Source organism: Plectropomus leopardus, chromosome 7, assembly GCF_026936395.1.
Source record: "Plectropomus leopardus strain MGB_pleo_1.0 chromosome 7, ASM2693639v1, whole genome shotgun sequence".
Taxonomy (NCBI): Eukaryota; Metazoa; Chordata; class Actinopteri; order Perciformes; family Serranidae; genus Plectropomus; species Plectropomus leopardus.
Window position 1 is genome coordinate 9,588,451 of NC_142182.1, and position 19,392 is coordinate 9,607,842.

The following is a 19,392-nucleotide window of genomic DNA, read 5'->3' on the forward strand; positions in this document are numbered from 1 at the left end:
TAGTCAATGTTCAGCTCCCAGAAAAGGGCCTTGGAAGCTGGAGGTCCAACAGATACTAAAGGAAACACAGCCTTATATGTGGTGTATTTTTAACTCTTTGTATGGAATTTAAAGTCTTTAAATAATTGAAGGCCAATATTGCTGTCTTTAAGAGACTTTGGCACTCCCATTTTTTCAGCTAGTGCAAAGGTATGGGTGTCTTTTAAAGTTACACTACCCAAGGCATTCATTCATCATACAGAATATATAAGTTGTCAGGAATGGGGGTGAAACAATGCTCCAAAATAGGGGTGTGCCATATCATATCATGCAAGATAATACCGATATAATTTTTAATATGACAAGAAGAATTCATATTGTGATAATGGCAGTATTTAGATTTTTTTTATACTTTTATACTTTTTATATAATGGCATCATACTGCTACATACAGCAACAACAAAGGTGCCTGAGAGTAAATTTGCTACTGGTGGGACCTCAGTAGTGTGGAGTCAGTGGTCTGGCCATCCTGAGTGTTTTATGAACAGCCGCAGACTTTATTTGCGACTTACCACTCAGAGTAAATGTCAGCGGCTCCAAGCTGCACAGTGTCTCTCTCTCCTCTCTGACCTTACGCACACAAGGAGTCTTTGTCATCAGGTAATTTGTCAAAAGCCTGTCCTAGCATAAACCTATGCGATGCTTGTAGCATGACAGAAAAAACGTCAAATATGAATGTGCGATAGTCATCATAACAAAACAGCCTGTCAAGATATTTATATTTCATACAGAATTTTAATCTCGCTCTGAATTAGGCTTCTGCTGTTGTTCACATACTAAAGAACTGAGAGATTATTTTTGCCCAGTTTTTACTGAATATTTGAAGGCAAACTACATTTATGTTGACATATACAACCAGGTTTCTGGCAACATTTTTGGGACTTGAGAAGTAGGATTTTAGAAACTTTTTTAGAAACTCTCAAAGTAAGTGGAAATATCTCCTTTTGGTCAAATAATTTCCCAGATTTCTCCTCTTAAAGTGGTCATGATAGGAATCCAGGCAGTGGGATCTCACATGCAGAGTGAAAAACACAAAATTGCCTCGAAAACCAGTCAGAAAAATATATTCCTAAAATATATTCCTACTTCAGTTGGTAAACCAATAGATTGTTATATGATAATATGTTCATTGTCTTCCATGTGTTCCACTCTAAAAAGGTTTTTCTTTTCAACACTTGGTATAGATAATCCAACGTTTTCACAGCACAAAAAATGATCCTGCAGTTTAGGTTTTTGTGAAATTGGTCTTAAATTTCATTCCAAGAGGCAATAAAAAAGGTCTTAAAAATGTAATTTGCCTTAAGCTGTAGGAACGCTGACAACACACAACTCAACTAACCAACTAACTAACTTAATTTTGTTGCATTTTTATGTTCTTGAAAATACCAATAAAACATTTTTAGTATTTTTGTCATATCATCAAGACTATTGTTATCAGAAAAATACACTGCAATATCGTGATATTATTTGAAGGCCGAATTGCCCACCCATAGCCACCCCAAACATTTTCACTGCCCCCATCTTGCCGCCCCCATGAGAAATTTCTGGGGGTGCAACTGGGCTAAACCACCATCTAATGGGTGAGCAACAGGTACTCCACCTGCTCTCGTCGTGATCTAATCTCACATTGCAGATGACAGGCATATGGTACGTGCACAGTTCATGTTTATAAAGATTTTCAGTCATCTGCAAATGAGGTCTAGTGAGGACAGTACTGATATAGAGACAGGTAGTCTTAGAAAAAAATAAACCCTCCATCTCCTTATAGACAGCTGCTTTTAAACCAAGAGATATCTTCATGGTTAATGAAATAGATATAAAAATACCCTGATAAAGATATCTGCTCTGAAGCTACTGAAACCTGCTGCTACTGTATCTCTTCTCTATCAACATGTGTAGCTAAGGTGTTGAACCACAGAGGATTAGGCAAGTTTCAAGTCAAGCCAAGACACGTTTTCTCTCTAGAAGAGGAAACCCAGTGCTTGTTTTTGGGATTTCGGTATGAGTGAACTGAAGAGAATGAGCTTGACAGCATAATCCTTTTGAAATAATTTTTCAACGTACTGTAATTCAATGCTAGATAGTGCATTTTGAAATGTAAGCCCTGTGCATACACTGTGCAGCAGGGATTTGTTAATCTCTTTGTTTGTCACTGTGTCTGTCTTCCTCTCTCTGGGCCAGAACTGCTGCATGCTGGCAGTGTCTCTCTGTTTTTGGGCCCCTCTGATGGTCTCCACTCCCACACGCTGCTGCTGGATGAGGAGAGAGGTCGTCTTCTGTTGGGAGCCAGGGATCACATCTACCTGCTTGACCCTGACAATCTGGCAAGGGCCCCCAGGAAGGTACACTTTACTGTGAAGAGCACAGAATAGGAATGTGCCATATATATATATATATATATGGAAGTACTGGTGTGCAATATGGCCGTAAAATAATAGCACAGTATTTTAGTGTATTTTTGCAATAACAATATTTTTAATAACAAAATGTCGTGAATAAATTCGTGAACGTCTTAAGAGGATTCGAATGCAAAACAGGTGTTAAGTTGTATATGTCAACATAAATGTAGTTTGCCTTCAAATATTTAGTAAAAACTGAACAAAATTTATCTCTCAGTTCTTCAGCAGTAACTGATAATCCGTTTCTGAATGAAAACAAAATATAACAAAAAAAAAAAAGAAATCAACAGTTGCCAAATACAAAAAACATTGTCTTCAATCTAAAAATAGTAGCTCTATATACATGACTGATCTGTTTTTTCCACCTGGATGTGTATGTGCCACAATATCTCCTCCTCTCTTCTTGTTGTAACACTGACAATCAGACACCCCACACACACAGACCTGTATTTATTTATTTTTTATTTTTTTATAGAGCTTTGTTTTCCATTTTTTGATTTAACATTTACAAGAGACTTTACAATTGTACATGTAAAAAACAAATCAACATAACACAAACAACAATAATATCGTCTCTGGCAACTGTAACAAGTTTAACTTAAAATTGTTATTAATGATGATTATGATGATTAATAATACTATTACTACTACTGCTAATAATTAAATAAATCTGCATATATTTTGACTATCGCACATTCATATGTATAAAGTGTTCATTTGTTGTGCTGTGAGCGTCACATAGGTTTACATTATGACAGGGTATGACAAAATTACTTGATGACACCATTCCTGTGTGCACATGGCGAGAGAGAAAAGAGAGAGACGCCGTGCTGCTGCCGCTGTGCTGCTCGGAGCCACTGAGAGTTTACTCTGAGCAGTAAATCACAAAAAGAATCTGAAAGGTTTATAAAACATCCAGGATGCCCAGAACACTGATTCCACACTACTGAGGTCGCTCCTGGCTGACAGCAATTTCACTTTCAGCCAGGCTTGTTGTTGCCATATGTAATGGTGTGATGCCATTATGTTAGCAAGTCCAAATATCGCCATTATCACAATGTGAATTTTAGGGCATGTGATTCACAATTTGAATCATATCAAAAATTATGCCAGTATTATCATGGGCAATGTGACATGGCACACCCCTATATAAAGGATGTCGATTAATCTAAACTCAGACAGAAAAATGAGGCCAAGAATGAATAAAGTGAAAGAAATAAGGAGCTTTTGGTTTTGTAGTCGTTCAGGCCATTTGTTATACTTGAGTGGTTGTTTAGGTAGACTTTGACGTGTTTACAGCAGTTTTAAGAATCACTACACCCTCTGACAGGAAAATATTCCTGTAAGAAATTCAAGTTTGAACAGGAGATGGAAAATCTGAACACCACACATTAAGTGACCCAATCCCCAGACATGCAGACTCATGTTCAGAGTCACTTTAGAAATAACCCCTTTTACTTTCAGTTGATTATTATAGAGACAGTCCTTTCGCTTCAGCTCATGACACTTATACCTGTCTTACCATTAAGTGGGTGATGTAAGGTTTTTTTGTCCATTACTGTGTCCCTAAACTGAAATGCACTCAGCCGTGTATAGTTTCAGAGAGAAGCTCACCTTTCAGTAAAAAGCAGACTGAAACTGTCTGTCTGAAGAGGTCAGGGTCATCATGTCAGAGGGCATGCACACAAGTATATACACATTTATCGAGTACTCACGCTTACACACACACACACACATGCACACACAAACACGCCAGTGCATTTGGATGGATGCCACATGTTTAGGTTTGTTGATGTGAGTGTGTGTTTATGCAGCTGAGGTTGATCCACAGTGTGTTTATTTGATTTTTATCTGGTTGTTTTAACTCTTAGTCCTGCTCTCAAAGTGTTGCCTCTCTAGTTATTGATACTGATTCCAGGGAGATATGCACCAAAAGCCTAATTCTCTCTGCCCTCTGGGATCAGCCCTTGACAGTGAATTTGATCTAGAAAAGCAGTCTTGGTGTTTATCAGTTAATGAAGAGGCATACCTCAAGAAGGGACCCTCGGGCAATAAAACACCAAATACTCTGCTGGCAAGCACTTCAGTTGTTTTTACATTGATTTTCAGGCAAAAGCTGCTATGTCATACTTTTATTTTTGCCACAGGCTTCAAATATCCCCATATGCTTTAAAACTAGGCCACTGATCACTTCAAATTCTGGTTTTCAAACCCAGTTTAAGCCCTTCACAGGTCCCACACCTTAATCACATCACACTGTAGCACTGGTTTTCTGTTTGAATTCCTCGGCGGCATGCAATGATTCTGAATCATGAGATGTTTTAACACTTGTGCTGGTGTGTTTGCATGCGTATTTGGGCTCTGTAGACCCATGAATAAGTTTGGCGATAGCTCTCCATGGTAGGTATTTAGAGGGGGGTAACACGCTAAGCACATAAGCCTGTTATAACACATGTGTGAACATTGTCCGGTGCATTGAGGGGACACTGGATGTTTTGCATCCATTGCGCTCTCGTACCAGCACCTGGAGGTGTTAATCATTGTAGAGCTGAGATCAGATGTTTTTTAATCCCCAAAATATCACAGAAAGTGGCAAATCTTGCCACACTCATTCAATGTAGCACTTTTCAACACAACACTGGGAAATGTACAGACCAAAGGAAAGTGAAATACAAAATGTAAAATAACTGAACGCAAACTGTAAAAGACGGAAATGTAGAATAAAAGGGATTCGACACAGAATAACGAACTGGCTTGCCAGAATTTCTCTGGCAGATTTCTTCAGAGTTGAGGGGCTCTGATGGCAAGTACCGTCTGCTCAAGTTTGTTTTTAGATGTAAAGAGCCACTAAAAGTGACATTCTGGAGGATCCTGGGCTGCAGTGAGGCTCATATCAGGTTAGGAGGTAAGGAGCTTACTCAGAAGTGCCCTTTAAAGTTACCCATAAAATCTTATATTCTACTCAAAAGTGCACAAGTAGCCTGTGAAGAGATGCTAAAACAAGAGTACGGAGCCCTCTCCTCTCAGATGTGGGAAGTCAGGCTGCTGCATTCTGTACCACCTGGAGCTTGAACACATTATATTATTATTTTTTTGGCTTAAAGAGTTATAAAGCACATTATAGTCTAGCAGAGATTTAATGAAAGTATAAATGATAGTGACCAAGCTCTTTGACTGAATGATTTAGTATTTGAAGTTAAAGGCTCACGTACTACATTTTGAGATGTGAAATGTTTCTCCTGTATTTATCTCTCCTTAGATTCAGTGGCCTGCTCCCCGGGACAGAGTCGATATGTGCAGACTAGCAGGCAAAAATGCAAATGTAAGTACTCGAATTGAGGACAAAAATTAAGTGGATTCTACAGACCCTGAGACACCAAGCCCCGGCTGTAGCTTTTGCACTATGTCCATGTGCAACATTATGGCTGAACCAGAGGATACATGAGGCGATGCAACAGTTGCACTTCTTTGCCCCTAGTCCTCTGATGTTAGTTTGGTGTGTCTGGTCCTTAAGTCTATCTGCACACTATCTGTCTAACTGTGTGTTCTTATATTTAGTATGCATATTCAGTCAGACCTCTTACAATAGTTCATCCTCACTCTGTCCCTGCTTGTTCTAGTTGGAGTGTGCTAACTTTGTCAGAGTCCTTCACAACTACAATCGAACACATGTCTATGCCTGTGGGACAGGAGCCTTCCATCCCATTTGTGCTTTCATTGAAATCACCGGCCGCAGAGAGGTAAAGTAACCACGAGCGAGTGAATCTCAGCCGGAATAAGTTTTACACAAGTTCAGGAGTTGGATTTAAATTTTAAAGTGCAACATTATCTCCCTTCGTCTCTCAGGATGGCGTATTCCGACTGCTGTCTAATACGCTGGAGTCTGGCAGATTGAAATGTCCTTTTGATCCCTTGCAGCCGTTCACCTCAGTCCTCACAGGTAATGTGAGCCATCACACAACACTCTGGCAGCTCTGCCTTATCTGTAATGCAGCAGAATTGTATTGCTGCACAGCACCATTTACTCAGGAATAAATAATGTTTCTCCTCAAGTCTCTGCTCAGTTGTTAGAGTAAATTTGTATTCATGTGTCTTGTTTTCCCAGCACTTTGCTACAAATTATTGTACTCAAGGAGGAGGCAAGCAGACATTTCTCAGGCAGCAACACATTTATTTGGCAGACACTTGTAAACAACAAGCACTTTTAAGCCTTATCTCTCTTTCATATGTTTGTTTCTTGAAATATTTCTCTGTCTGTGTTTTTGTTTGTGGGTTCACTATAGTAAACCCATGAAATGGTAAAAGATAAACAATAATGTGAACTGTAAAATCAGTTGTTTGTTTTTATGGTGTACGTGCAAACTGTTCTCAAGCACTGTTCGTACATAGACCTACGAAAGAAATGCGCCATAATTCATATATAACCTACATAATCATAAGCCAGTAATTTGTGTATAAGCCATATAATCAGAAAGGCTGCAATCATGTGACCAATGCGCTGATGAGAGTAAAGAAAAGAGTAGTAAAAAAAGTCCTATTGCAAGGCACATTGGGTTGATGTATGGGTCAAACATACACAGGACTTTCCCCCAGGAAACTGGTGTTTGTGTCCAGTGTGAAAGAAATTGAATTTAGTTATTTTAAGGTACATCATCACCACATTTGTTTTCCTAAACCTGAAAAACGCAAACTTACCTTGACATGTAACTAGTGTAATTTGTGGGGTCCTAATTTATTTGATATCACACAATCTGTTGTTTGACGTTACGCTCAGGGTTCCCGCAGATCTTCTTAAAATGTTTTAAAATGCATTAAATCAACTAATCTAAATATACCATTTCATTACCATTAAAATGTCTAAATTCTTATTCTTTCAGAAGACTTAAAAATGCTCAGACATAGGAATTCATTTCACATAGGATTCATTATTCTGAATCAGTCATTGCATTGCAAAAGCTCAAAATCATAGGTTACTTTGAAGAAATAATAATAGTAAAGTTGTACCATATGTCTCTTGCATTTACAATGCCGAAAAGTCAAATTTTATGTTTCAATATTTATTTATTGTTTTTTTTCCTTTAAAAAATGGCTACTGTAAAATTGGTCTTAAATTTTATTCCAAGTGGTATTAAAATAGTCTTTAAAAATCCTTAGTCCCATTTACTCTAAGCAGATGGAACCCTGGTTACATTGGTCTATGTTGAATACTACTTCTATTTGACTTTTTATGTCCAATAATGTTACATTTGTACTGATTTATTTTTTTGCATATTTTGATGTTATGATTGATTGACCTGTGTCTGTAATTGTTTTCAGATCATTACCTGTATGCAGGTACATCATCCGACTTTCTGGGCAAAGACACGACATTCACACGCTCCCTTGGCCCTCCACCTGACCAGCACTACATACGCACAGACATGTCTGAAGAATACTGGATCAATGGTACACACATGCTCGTGCATATCCACATTACCACGCTGAGTGCTCTCAAAACTTGTTATTTCTTTTTTACCAAACTTCCAGGCCCTCTTTACCAATACAAAGAGCCTCTCTGTGCCCTCAGGATGGTTATTGACATTCCAGCGTGGAGGAAACAGCCCACTTATTCATTTAGCTGGAACTTTTATATGAATGCCATAGTTGCACAGGGACCACACCTACAAGGGAATTTACAGTGTGCCACAAAATTCACAGCCTCAGTCACACAACCGCACAGTCACACACACACACTTTTACACACACACAGAGGCATACAAAGCCATCACAGAGGAGGGAGTCTTTTCTCTCTGTATACATCTCCAGTCTCAAGTGTTTTACAGCCACTGATGGGTTGTCATGTATCAACAGTTGTCATCAGGATCCAAATCCTTACACATGGTCTCCACATTTCACAACCACACAGTCAGGGATGTTTGGAGTAATTATGTCTCCCTCTCTGTCTCTAAGTGTGTGTATACAGCATGTGTTAGCGCAGGGCTGGCAGAGAGAAAGAGCACATCACTTCTTGCAGTGTTTCTGTTCCTGTAAGCCTGTGGAACATCTTTTTAGTGCTGCAGGACTAACAATGACCTTCTGTTAAGAGTGTGTGCAGTCACACATTAAGCTGTTGCAGTTGGGGAATCACCCTCTGGTGGTTGGCTCGGCTTCTAGGGGTTGAGCTAATGTTGATGTAATGTCACTGCAACACTTTAGTAGTTCCCGCCTGAATCAGGACAATGATGGCATCATGCTGCTGATTGTCTCTTTAACTTGCTGCCATTTCTTACCTCATGTTTAGTACTTACCGTCTTCTTGTTACGCTGTGCAACATCATAAATAGCAAGCAGTAATCATTATTGGTTTAATGTCTTTATTCAAAGAACACTGATGATATTGCCATTGGTCAAAAAAAAATATATTACTTAATTAAATAATAAATACCCCTTTACTATTTACTCCACATCTACTTTTATTTGTTTGACAGCTATAGATGCTAATGCTTTGGAGATATTGAATACAAACAGGATCGTATTATAGAATATGATACATTTTTTATGTACTATAAGACCTCAATTATTTGAGTTTTATTGCTTTTAATTACTTTTTTAAGTGTTAAAGCTGCAATAATCAATATGTGTAGTGTGAAGTCTGTCATTTATAGTGACCCACAGAGAATTCATTACCCTGATCTGCAGTTCCCCTCATCTCCACTGAGTGTTTTGGCTCCTTGTTGTGGTTTAAAGACAACTTTCATGTTTTTCTCACAGTGAACCACCAAAAAGCTCTGATAAACCCATTGTATGCTGCCTGTCCAGCACAAAAGAGCAGTTAGCAACTAGCTGGTGAACATAATGGAACATTTATCTAAAGAGCCAAATTTTCACCTAACTTCTGGTGAAGACCAAATCAGAGCAAGACGGAGAATTAATTTTTGTCTAACTTTCATTGGATGCCCAGAAACAACTCTCCAGTTGAATACTAATGTTGCTCTCTGTCTGCTGAATGTGTAAATGTGCAGCTGTTTGCCAACATGTCCAGCTTTATTAGGTGGTGATTTGTAATACATTGCATTTATAGCTGCCCTCAAGTGGCTAAAAGAATCAATTAATCCTGCTTTAAGTAGGGTTTTAAATGCAAGACTTCTCTACTTGTAATGAAGTATTTACATTGTGGTACTGAATACTGTTTCAGACACTATGGAGACATTATTACAGTCAATATTTTAGCCTTGGTGTTCCAGCTAAAGGATGAGCTCTCTGCCACACTGCCTCCTAACAGATACTGCCAGACAGGCAGAAAATCACAGAAAAGTAAACAAAACTGCTTTTAAAGTAACCTAAATATCCTTGAAATCACTGTTTTAGCTCATGTATCAAACTCCACGACAAGTTGAAGATTTATGTGCAGCCCAAGCTTTAGCTCAGCAAAATGAAAAATGGTAATAAATCAGATGTCTCTGTAGAAATAGAACGAGACTGTAAATAAACTTGTGCTAAGTGTGGTGTTAATGCCACCTCGAGGCTGCAGCGCATGGCAAATCCATTACTTGTCTTATTTTAACACTCTCCCTTCTCTCTCTTTTCCTCTCTGTGTCTTCAGAGGCCAGGTTTATATCTGCTCATCCCATTGCAGACACCTACAATCCAGATGATGATAAGATATACTTTTTCTTCCGGGAAGTTTCTTGGGAAGGCAATGACAAGAGCATCCTGTCTCGAGTGGCTCGTGTGTGCAAGGTGAGATATTTCACAAGAGAGGTGTAGAAAGTTGTGTGGCATTGAGGGGAGGGGAGGATATAACAGATGGGTGGACAGGTAGTGGAGAAAGAAGTTGGTGATGAGAGAAGTGGTGCTTGGAAGATAAAGTAGGTGCAACATACTGGAACTATAGAGAAAGACAGTAAGTGTGTGGGACCTCTTACAGAGTGTGGGGGAGCCACAACTCCCCGTACTAATAGTGGTGCACGGGTTGGGGTTTTAGTAAGCTTACTAGAATATATCACTCGTTTTGGCAGACGGGTGAAAAAGTGACAAAGATGCGTTCTGGTGAGTTATTAAAAACTTACAGAAACATTGCGATAGTCTGCCACCCACATTCTTTTTCTCTCTCTATGTCTCTCTTTCTGTCACACTCAAAAACACACACACCATGGCACCACAACACTCTGTCCTTGTCTGACGTCTGGAGCACGTGACCAGCACGTGATGGCAACCTTCGCCGAACCGCTACGTCTTACACGCTTGTGGTGTTCACATTGGCAGCGTTGATAAAGACATTGAAACTTTAGTAAAAGGTGGTATAGAGTCAATATAGTCATCAAAACATCATTTTCACTGTGTGTTTTTGCCAACAACCATGCTTGTCACGCGAAAAAAGCGGCAAGCCAATGTTTTTCTAGCTGTGTCGTGCCTGAGTATCAGCTGAGACGGTTGGTGATGCTGCTTCCATTTTGCTTCTTGGTGTAAAATTCTGACTTTTTCAAAGTTTCAAAGTGGCGGACTAAAGGCAGCCTCCCTCTTTTTCTGTCTTCTTGCAAAGGTCGGTGTTGGATTATCCACACATAAAAAAAGCTTCTGATATCAATTTTTTTATAATATGTAAAAAAAAGTCTGTGTCTCTCCTTCTGACTAAAAATGTGGGCTTTTTTTGGGCATCTCCATCACAGCCATGCAAACTGTTGGCGAGTTGTCTTCTGTGCAACACAGAGCTAAGCAAATACAGGCACGAGGCTATTTGTCATAAACTGCAGTAAAAACTCCAATAGGGATGCACAAATGTGCTGTATACATGTTAAAAATAATTATTTTAAAACCAAAATAATACTGGCATACCCCACAAGTCTTAATTGGAAAATGCTAAATTCAGAATAAGGCTTAATTTTGAATGTCCAGATGGCATATGCGGTTTACATGACCCGTATCAGATTCAGAATAATAGTGGAATAACTCCTACAGTGATCTGATCGGATAAGGAGCTTTGTGTTGGCCACTACAGAAGTGTTTTATGTCCCCCAGGAGGAGGCAATCCTGATACATTCTTCTTTTGTAGTCATCTGAAAGAGTCTGTCAGGGGCAGTACATCATGGTTTTAGCACCTTTGTGCTCTGCTGACAGGACATGCTTAGAGCTGCTGCCTTGATTATCACTGAGATCGATGTAGATCTTTGCACCATGTCATCATTATTTTCCCAAAGGATTTGCACATGTTCTCTAATACAATGATTCCAAACTGGTCTGGCCAGTGGGTCAAGATTTCCCCTTAGTCATTAGTTTAAGGTTCACACATAAGAGAAATTACCACAGTTTTATTAAAAAAAAAAAAAAAAGTAAATAAGACATGGGCTTAAAACACAAGGAAATAAAATAGATTGCAATACTAAAGTGCAGTTAGTTAAAAGCAGGGGCGTTTCTAGCATGTGAGGACATTGGGGGCTTAGCCTGGACCTTTATATGAAAAAAATCGCTTTTTAAAAAAAAAAAAAGAAAACATGCCTTCCAAATAATTTGCAGGCCATGTTTTCTTAAAACATTTTTGGTGATTTGGTAATTTTTGAAAAATTTGAAAATGAATTTTTTTTTGTATAAATATTGTTGTTGATTTTTTTTTTTTCTTCAAAATTTTTTTTAGTGATTTTTAAATTTTTTAGCAAATTTCTTTATCTTTAAAATTTCTAGGCAATTTTTCTTCCCCCAATTTTTAAAGAAAACATGCCTTCCAAACTGCAGGCCTGCCAAAATAAAAATATGACACCATTTACCGCAGCCAGAAACTTTAAAAGCAGAAATTATCACTGGATTTTCAAATTTCCAACAGTCCTTGAACACAACAGGGGGCATGAACACTTTGTGTATTTTCCCTGAGTCACTCAGACAAAGAAAACGTTGTGTGTTACCATTACATTATAAAAGAATGTGTCAATTTGGCAGATGCTTTTGTCCAATGCAGTTTATAGTTTGAGCATTCAGCCTCTGCTGGAACTGGTCTGTTGCAAGAAGCACAATACTAACTTTAAATTCATATCTAAACTAAATCATTTTGAGGATACAAACATTCTCTCTGCTCAGTTGTTAGATGCTGCAAGACGTTCAAGAGGCATATCATGTTTCAGTGCCCATTAAGTTCTGTTTGACAGCATGTCAAAACAACTGTAAGCTTGGATGGCACTGCACAGCCCACCGAGGACCAAATAGATTCATGGTTGGGGACCTTTTGTATACCATACAGTGTGCCATTACTCATTCCAAATGGGACTATCCCACACAGCAGTTTGCTATTAGCATTCAGAGGCCTATTGCCACATTCTTAGAGAAAAGCTTTCAGTGTCTTTATGACTTGGGAGTAAGCTGTAAGGCAGACTGAGAGGAGATTCCTCTGGATTACAGCCCTCTCTCTCTCCTTCTCTTACAGCTATCTCTCTCTTACAGTCTTTGTATTTTCCCCTCACTCAAAATCTGCAAGTGTGTTTTTCCCTGCATGTAAAAGGAGTGGGGCACTTTGCTTCAATCCTCTTTGAAGATTATCACCATTGTGAAACATCCTCGTTAAGTGCTTATATTTTTTGTCTCTCAAACACAATTGTCATCTCCTGTGTGTCAAACCATAATGTTTTGTTTTTCGATACCACTTAGTTTAGTGCCCAGGCCAACTTTAAAACGGAGGAGCTCTTAAGTTTCCGTTGCATTACAAAGAGGTGCACTTCAATGCTCTTACCATAGCTCAATCAAAGGTTGCTACTTAAAACAGCAATTCATATGTTAAGATGAAACCTGCATTATCAGTCTGCAGCCTCACTTGATTTTAGTGCTCTTCTCAAGCGTGCTTCACTTTCGTTTGTGTCTCTTCTCCTTCAACATTTTTCTCTCTTTCTCTTCCCTCTCCCTTTTCAATTACTCCCGGCCGTCATTAAACTAACAAGAAGGCCTCCTTTGTGCTGGTTAAATAAGCAGATCCATCCTCGAGGCATGCGGTTCACCTGTTTATTTTCCCAATTAATGCAGGAAACCAGAGTCAGGCTGCGATGCTGTGTGTTATCTCTATGTGTAAGCCCATTAGATAGATGACAGTGGGATTGTGGTTAAGCACAAAATGTGTATTATTAATTGTGGTCACCTTTTGGTCATGTTGGACAGCTGCGCTGTGCTGACTGTGGTTTTGTTACAGTGTGTGTGGTTGTGTTTCAGAATGACGTGGGTGGGCTGAGGAGTCTGACCAATAAATGGACCACCTTTCTCAAAACCAGACTTGTGTGCTCCATCCCTGGACCAGACGGAGTTGACACACACTTTGATGAGCTCCGTAAGTAACTGTTAGAATGAAAACTGAAAATCCAGTACTGAGTTTAGGTGCTAGACAAGCAGTTACAAAGAAATGGCTGCAGCCAAATGCCCCATCTGTAGAGAAGTGGTATGGTATAATTTAGGAAAATATTGTAATGGAAGGAATCACTGTTTCAATTAGGCTTTAGAAAACTATATTTGAAGAAATTTGGAAATTGTGTAATTTTGCTTAAATATGATCCATTCTGCATTTTTATTGCTATTCATTTACCTTAAATTCTGAACACCCCATGTCCTATTTTTTGTTTGTTTTTGTTGTAGAGTGTAAAAAAACCTGGAAAAAGTATTCACCCTGTAAACATACTTAGATGAAGATGAGTGTACGATGGCTGCTAAATAGTGAAACCAAATAACCAAAATGTCAACAACAACAAAAAAAAGAAAACTGAAAATCCAGGCTGTTATACTGGGGTTTATCTTCCAGAATCGACCTTCTGGGTGCACTTTAGATATGGACAGAAAGCTGTGGCAGAGTGATAGAAAAATCTCATCTGTGTAGATTAAGTTAAAAAAAACTTTATGTTGCTTTTTCTCTTTTTTTTTTATAGAGGATGTCTTTATGCTCCCTACCAGAGATGACAAAAACCCCAAAGTGTACGCAGTGTTCACCACCTCCAGGTAAGTTCAGCATTTATCTTACCATCATCAACACCACATGTGGTGTCATTATTTTCTTCCCTGACTTTTTTTTTGTTTCCTCTTTCCTCTCAGCTCCATTTTCCGGGGCTCAGCAGTGTGTGTGTACAGCATGGCTGACATAAGGGCCGTGTTTAACGGACCTTACGCCCACAAGGAGGGGCCCGACCACAGATGGGTGGAATACGAGGGGAGGATACCGTATCCCCGCCCTGGAACGGTGCGTTTCCCAATGATGGGCAGCTCATATTGATCGCTCCCAACTAAATATGGTTTTCGTCTCACAATTAAATGAATACAACTTCATAATTACAGAATAATAAACATGGCCTAATTTAAATGAGCATGATTTAAGGGTTAAATGTTCAAGATGCTGTAGGGTATGCATGCTCACATGCACACATGATGTATGACATAACCTTGGCTCTAATGAGGTTCATCTGATGAGGTTAATCAGATTCATTTTGTTTACAAAACGTAATCAAGGGAAGGAAAGGGACATATGGAGACTTCGGTATATGCTTTAGGTGCACCGCTGTTTGAACTATAGCATACACACAAACAGGGGAGCTGGAGTGACAGATGTTCCAGATGTGTTTTGGCTCCTGTTGTTCTTCATTTGACCACTAGATGGAGACATGCACCATTACTTTGTCAGACAGAGACCATCAGTCAGTAAGCTGAGAGGAAATATGGGAAGATTAGTCCCATTCAGGGAGTGAGATTGTCTTGTTTTTGTCAGATTTTGTATTAAAGTAACATTTTTAATTTTTATCCTTTAGTGCCCCAGCAAGACTTATGATCCCAGGATCAAGACCACCAAAGACTTCCCAGATGAGGTGGTCAGTTTCATTCGGTTCCACCCTGTTATGTTTCGCTCTGTCTACCCTCTGACTGGCCGACCCGTGTTCACACGCGTCCGAGTGGACTACACCCTAACTCAGATTGTGGTGGACAGAGTTTTGGCGGAGGACGGACAATATGAGGTCATGTTTTTGGGAACAGGTGAGCAGTGATGGACAGTAATGAAATACATTTACCTAAGTTCTGTACTTAAGCTCAGTTTTTATCTGTTCTTTTTTTGGAAACGTTTTACTTTGACTCCACTACATTTGAAAAACAAAACTTGTACTTTTGACTCCACTACAGTTATATGAAAGCTCTTCATACTTGTAACATTTGCATTGAAGTCAGCGGATAACTTTACTAAAATGCAAAAGAACTGTGATCGTGCAGTTCTGCTTGTGGTTTGTTAGTCAAAGTGTTGTCCCTGTACCTCTACCTCGGGCATGTGCGGCTCAGATAGAGCAGCTCATCATGTGGAGGCAGTTAAAGAGGACAGGTCATGAGCAGGAGGTTGAATTTGGGTATGTGGTGTTGGTAATGGCTTTAGCAACAGATTGAAATGAAGATTCCCCACCAAATCACTCATGGACCCACCTCAAGTCCAAAGTTAAAAGTTTTTGTACTTTGAAAACTTAAGTATTTTTAAAAGCAAGTACCGCAGTACTTTAACTCAAGTAATAATTTGACTCAGCAACTTTTACTTGTATTGGAGTAATATTTGTCCAGGAGTATCTACAGCATACTTTGACTCAAGTAGAAAAGTTGTGTACTTTGTCCACCACTGCAGGTGAGACACACACCTCCTTTCTCTGTTGACTTTTGAAACTCCAGATTTGTCCAGCAGAGGGCACTAGATAACTGTGAGTTGTCCTCAGCTTTATACTTACTTATCTGATGCTGGTCTTGCAGTTGGAAAAATTAATAAATGTTAGGTTGCACATGGATCCAGTATCATGTCTTAGGTCAACATTAATGACAAAGTAAAGTCATCAAACCTAAGTCTGACAACGGTCCAATGTTGACATTTTGGTGCCACAGAGAAGAGTGTGAGTGTCCGGACCACAAGTGCTCATTTTCATTGGTTATAAAACAAAACAGTCCTCCTACCTGTCTGGTTTATATTATTCACATCAGAATGAAAAATTCATGCTGTGTGGTTTGCTTGATTGATCCCAATCAGCCCTCCTGCTTCTTTGTCTCACTCTGCGCCGTAGATGTCGGCTCCGTTCTGAAGGTGGTGAGCATCACTCAAGAGAATTGGTCAACAGAGGAAGTGGTGCTTGAGGAGCTTCAAGTTTTCCAGGTTTTGTGCACAGCACAGCGACACACACACACACACACACACACACACACACACACACACACACAAACAGAAACAGAAGCACACACACTTTCATTCACCTCAAGCTTTTTGATCGACGATGCCAACTGTTCTCTAGCTGTCCTCGGTGGTACAGTTGACTCATCAAACAGTGAAATATTCATCATGCCTCTGTTACAGAATATGCAACGTGATGGATTTTTTTGGAGCTATTAATTCACAAAATCATCTGTTGTTTTTGCTCCAGCAGTGTATGTTTATTGAGGTGTTAAAGCTGGTGATGTTTGTTTTAATTTTTTGCAGGTTCCCACTCCCATCCTCAGCATGGAGATGTCTTCTAAACAGGTTCGGCCTCACTCTCATAGATTTTATTTCCACAAATCTGATGACAATATTTCTCAGCCTTCATTCATGCCAAATGCAGTCAGTTGTGTGTATATGCCTGATGTGGCATGAGATATACTGTTTTTTATCCCCAGTGCATTCATCTATTCAATTTCACTCTCCCCTTTCTGCCTCATTATCTTAAGGTCAGGGGTGTCAGGAGACACTTCAACCCCAATCACTGCTTCCATTAATCTCCAGCAGTGTTTGACCTGTGCGTGTGTCTGTCTACGCATGCTTGCTAGTGTTTTTCAGAGGTGGTTTGGAAGTTCTGATCAGGATTCTCTTTAACTTCAGATAAATCACAGCAAATCTGTAGACTCACATTTGTAAAAAAAAAAAAAGAAATCCTCACACTGAGAAATCCCTAAATATTTAAATAACCTTTTTTTAAGTACCTGTTTGAGGTTTTGGCCTTTTAAACTATTAGTCTTATTGTAATAATGCAATATTCCTGAGCCTTGTCACAGTTCTCCAGGGGAATTTTGATATATGTGGAGTATAAGGAAAAAATAACACAAAAAAAATCTTAATTTTCTTTTTAGCAAAAACTATACAAAACAGTTTTAGACTGCTTCAGTTGCTGCACTTTCTCTATGTAAATATTTTTGCACCATTAAAGGAAATGTAGGATTCAGACAGTTTCATGGACAAAATTTCAAAACTTTTCCCAAGCTTTTCAAGGACCCATGACACTTTTTCTGGACCCACTTGCCCAGCGTTTTTTTCAAACATATCAGATTCAAACACTCTTCAAACATAACTTCAGCTAGCTGGCATACATGAAGAGAGAGAGGGAACACAGGGAGAAAATGAAGAAACTGACATGATGGTAAATAAAACATCACATTATTAGAACCATGTTGCGTCGACAACCACAAAAAATAAATTTGCTGTGCATTACATTACATTAAAGGTCATTCATGGAAGATTACTGTAACAATTTCATCATACACCACAGAATTCCATGACTTTTCCAGGTTCCAATACTGTGAGAACCCTGAAACGTCCTTTATGGATAAGGGACTTGAACTTGAACTTGAAATTGATCTGTATGTTCCCTGAAGCAAAGTGTGGTGTGTGTTTCACTGCAGCAACAGCTCTACGTGGGTTCAAGTGAAGGGTTAGCCCAGGTGTCAGTCAGTAGGTGTCACCTGTATGGCCAAGCCTGTGCTGAATGCTGCCTGGCACGAGACCCCTACTGCGCCTGGGACGGACACACGTGCTCGCGATACATCCCTGCATCCAAGAGGTATGCTAAACTCTTGAGAATTGACTTTGCAGAGTATGTAACATTACCCAAAGCAAGAGAATGTTTCTCTTTAATTATTGTTTTGTTAAAGCCTATAGGTGCATACATGCACTGTAAAAAAATAGGACTGGTAAAGCTCAAATTTTTACACATTCAGAATACATGAAAGATGATGGGAGGGTGTTTTGTGATTTTTGAAACTTTTTAATTTCTGTGTAGTGAAAAAAAATCTGACAGGCCAGGTAACTTCTGCTCAAATGTTCACGTTCATGGCCTTTACTTAGTCATTTAGTTGTTCACTGCTTCATATCACTCACTATACCGTCACTTAGAAACATGCAAAGTAAACACTGTTAGTTAAAATAAAAATTTGAGGTGCATATCAGAAGATACAAGGGAAATTACAAAATCAGACTTGTAAACATTTGTAATCTTACGATGGTGGATAAGGGCCATGTTAAAGTAAAACAAAAGTTAGATTTTGAGAAAAAGTAATAATATTACAAGAATAAAGTCATAATATTATGAAAAAAAGTCATAATATTTTGATGGTAAAAAGTAGTAATATTATGAGAATAAACTCGTAATTTTATTAGAATAAACTTGTAATATTATGAGAATAAAGTTGAATTTTACAAGAAAAAAGGCTTAATTTTACAAGCAAAAAAGTCATTTATCATTCTTGTGTTAAACATCAGATAAATGTCTAAAAAACTGACAAAATGTTTTGCTTGGCTCAGGTTATCCAACATTAAACACACGCATGATAACCAGCTTTCCAAAAAGAAGTGGCGTACTCACATGTGTCACGTGTAGAATTAGTGCTTGGGCTAATATTTAACATAAACTTACATCAAAGAAATAAAGTCTTTGCTAATTTTTCCAGAGGCATATTCATTTTTTAATTACTTTAATGTGGCATAGCATGAGCTACAGCAATAATCTTAAAACTATGCATGATGCAAAAAGAAAAGAAAGTTTAGCCTATCCATAAACTGCTTTAAACTGACCCTTTCTTGCCCTACTTCTCAGTGGTGTGTTTGTTCCCAGGGCTGGTTCTTTATTCTGGGACTGTCAGCCGCAGTTCATAGTTCTTGCTAAAATATGTTTTCTATTTTGGTTCTCTTCACCTCTTCAGCATTTTTTTCTTGCCAGAGGGTATTAGTCCATTTGAAGCATTGATTAGAGATGCTGTTC

The 19,392-nt window shown here is 38.8% G+C and overlaps 1 protein-coding gene across 4 annotated transcripts in view; it reads left to right on the forward strand.

Annotated features, from left to right (window-relative positions):
* Window positions 1-19,392, forward strand: part of sema3d (sema domain, immunoglobulin domain (Ig), short basic domain, secreted, (semaphorin) 3D) — an 85,182-nt gene that overhangs the window by 54,086 nt on the left and 11,704 nt on the right. For all 4 annotated transcript variants that reach the window (XM_088079856.1, XM_088079857.1, XM_042495858.2 and 1 more), the window contains 13 exons: window positions 2,221-2,381; window positions 5,698-5,760; window positions 6,059-6,178; window positions 6,285-6,378; window positions 7,755-7,883; window positions 10,020-10,156; window positions 13,601-13,715; window positions 14,305-14,374; window positions 14,468-14,612; window positions 15,175-15,397; window positions 16,453-16,541; window positions 16,863-16,904; window positions 18,038-18,195. In XM_088079856.1, coding sequence (XP_087935982.1) covers window positions 2,221-2,381; window positions 5,698-5,760; window positions 6,059-6,178; window positions 6,285-6,378; window positions 7,755-7,883; window positions 10,020-10,156; window positions 13,601-13,715; window positions 14,305-14,374; window positions 14,468-14,612; window positions 15,175-15,397; window positions 16,453-16,541; window positions 16,863-16,904; window positions 18,038-18,195 — 1,546 coding nt within the window. The remainder of the gene's footprint in view (window positions 1-2,220; window positions 2,382-5,697; window positions 5,761-6,058; window positions 6,179-6,284; window positions 6,379-7,754; window positions 7,884-10,019; window positions 10,157-13,600; window positions 13,716-14,304; window positions 14,375-14,467; window positions 14,613-15,174; window positions 15,398-16,452; window positions 16,542-16,862; window positions 16,905-18,037; window positions 18,196-19,392) is intronic.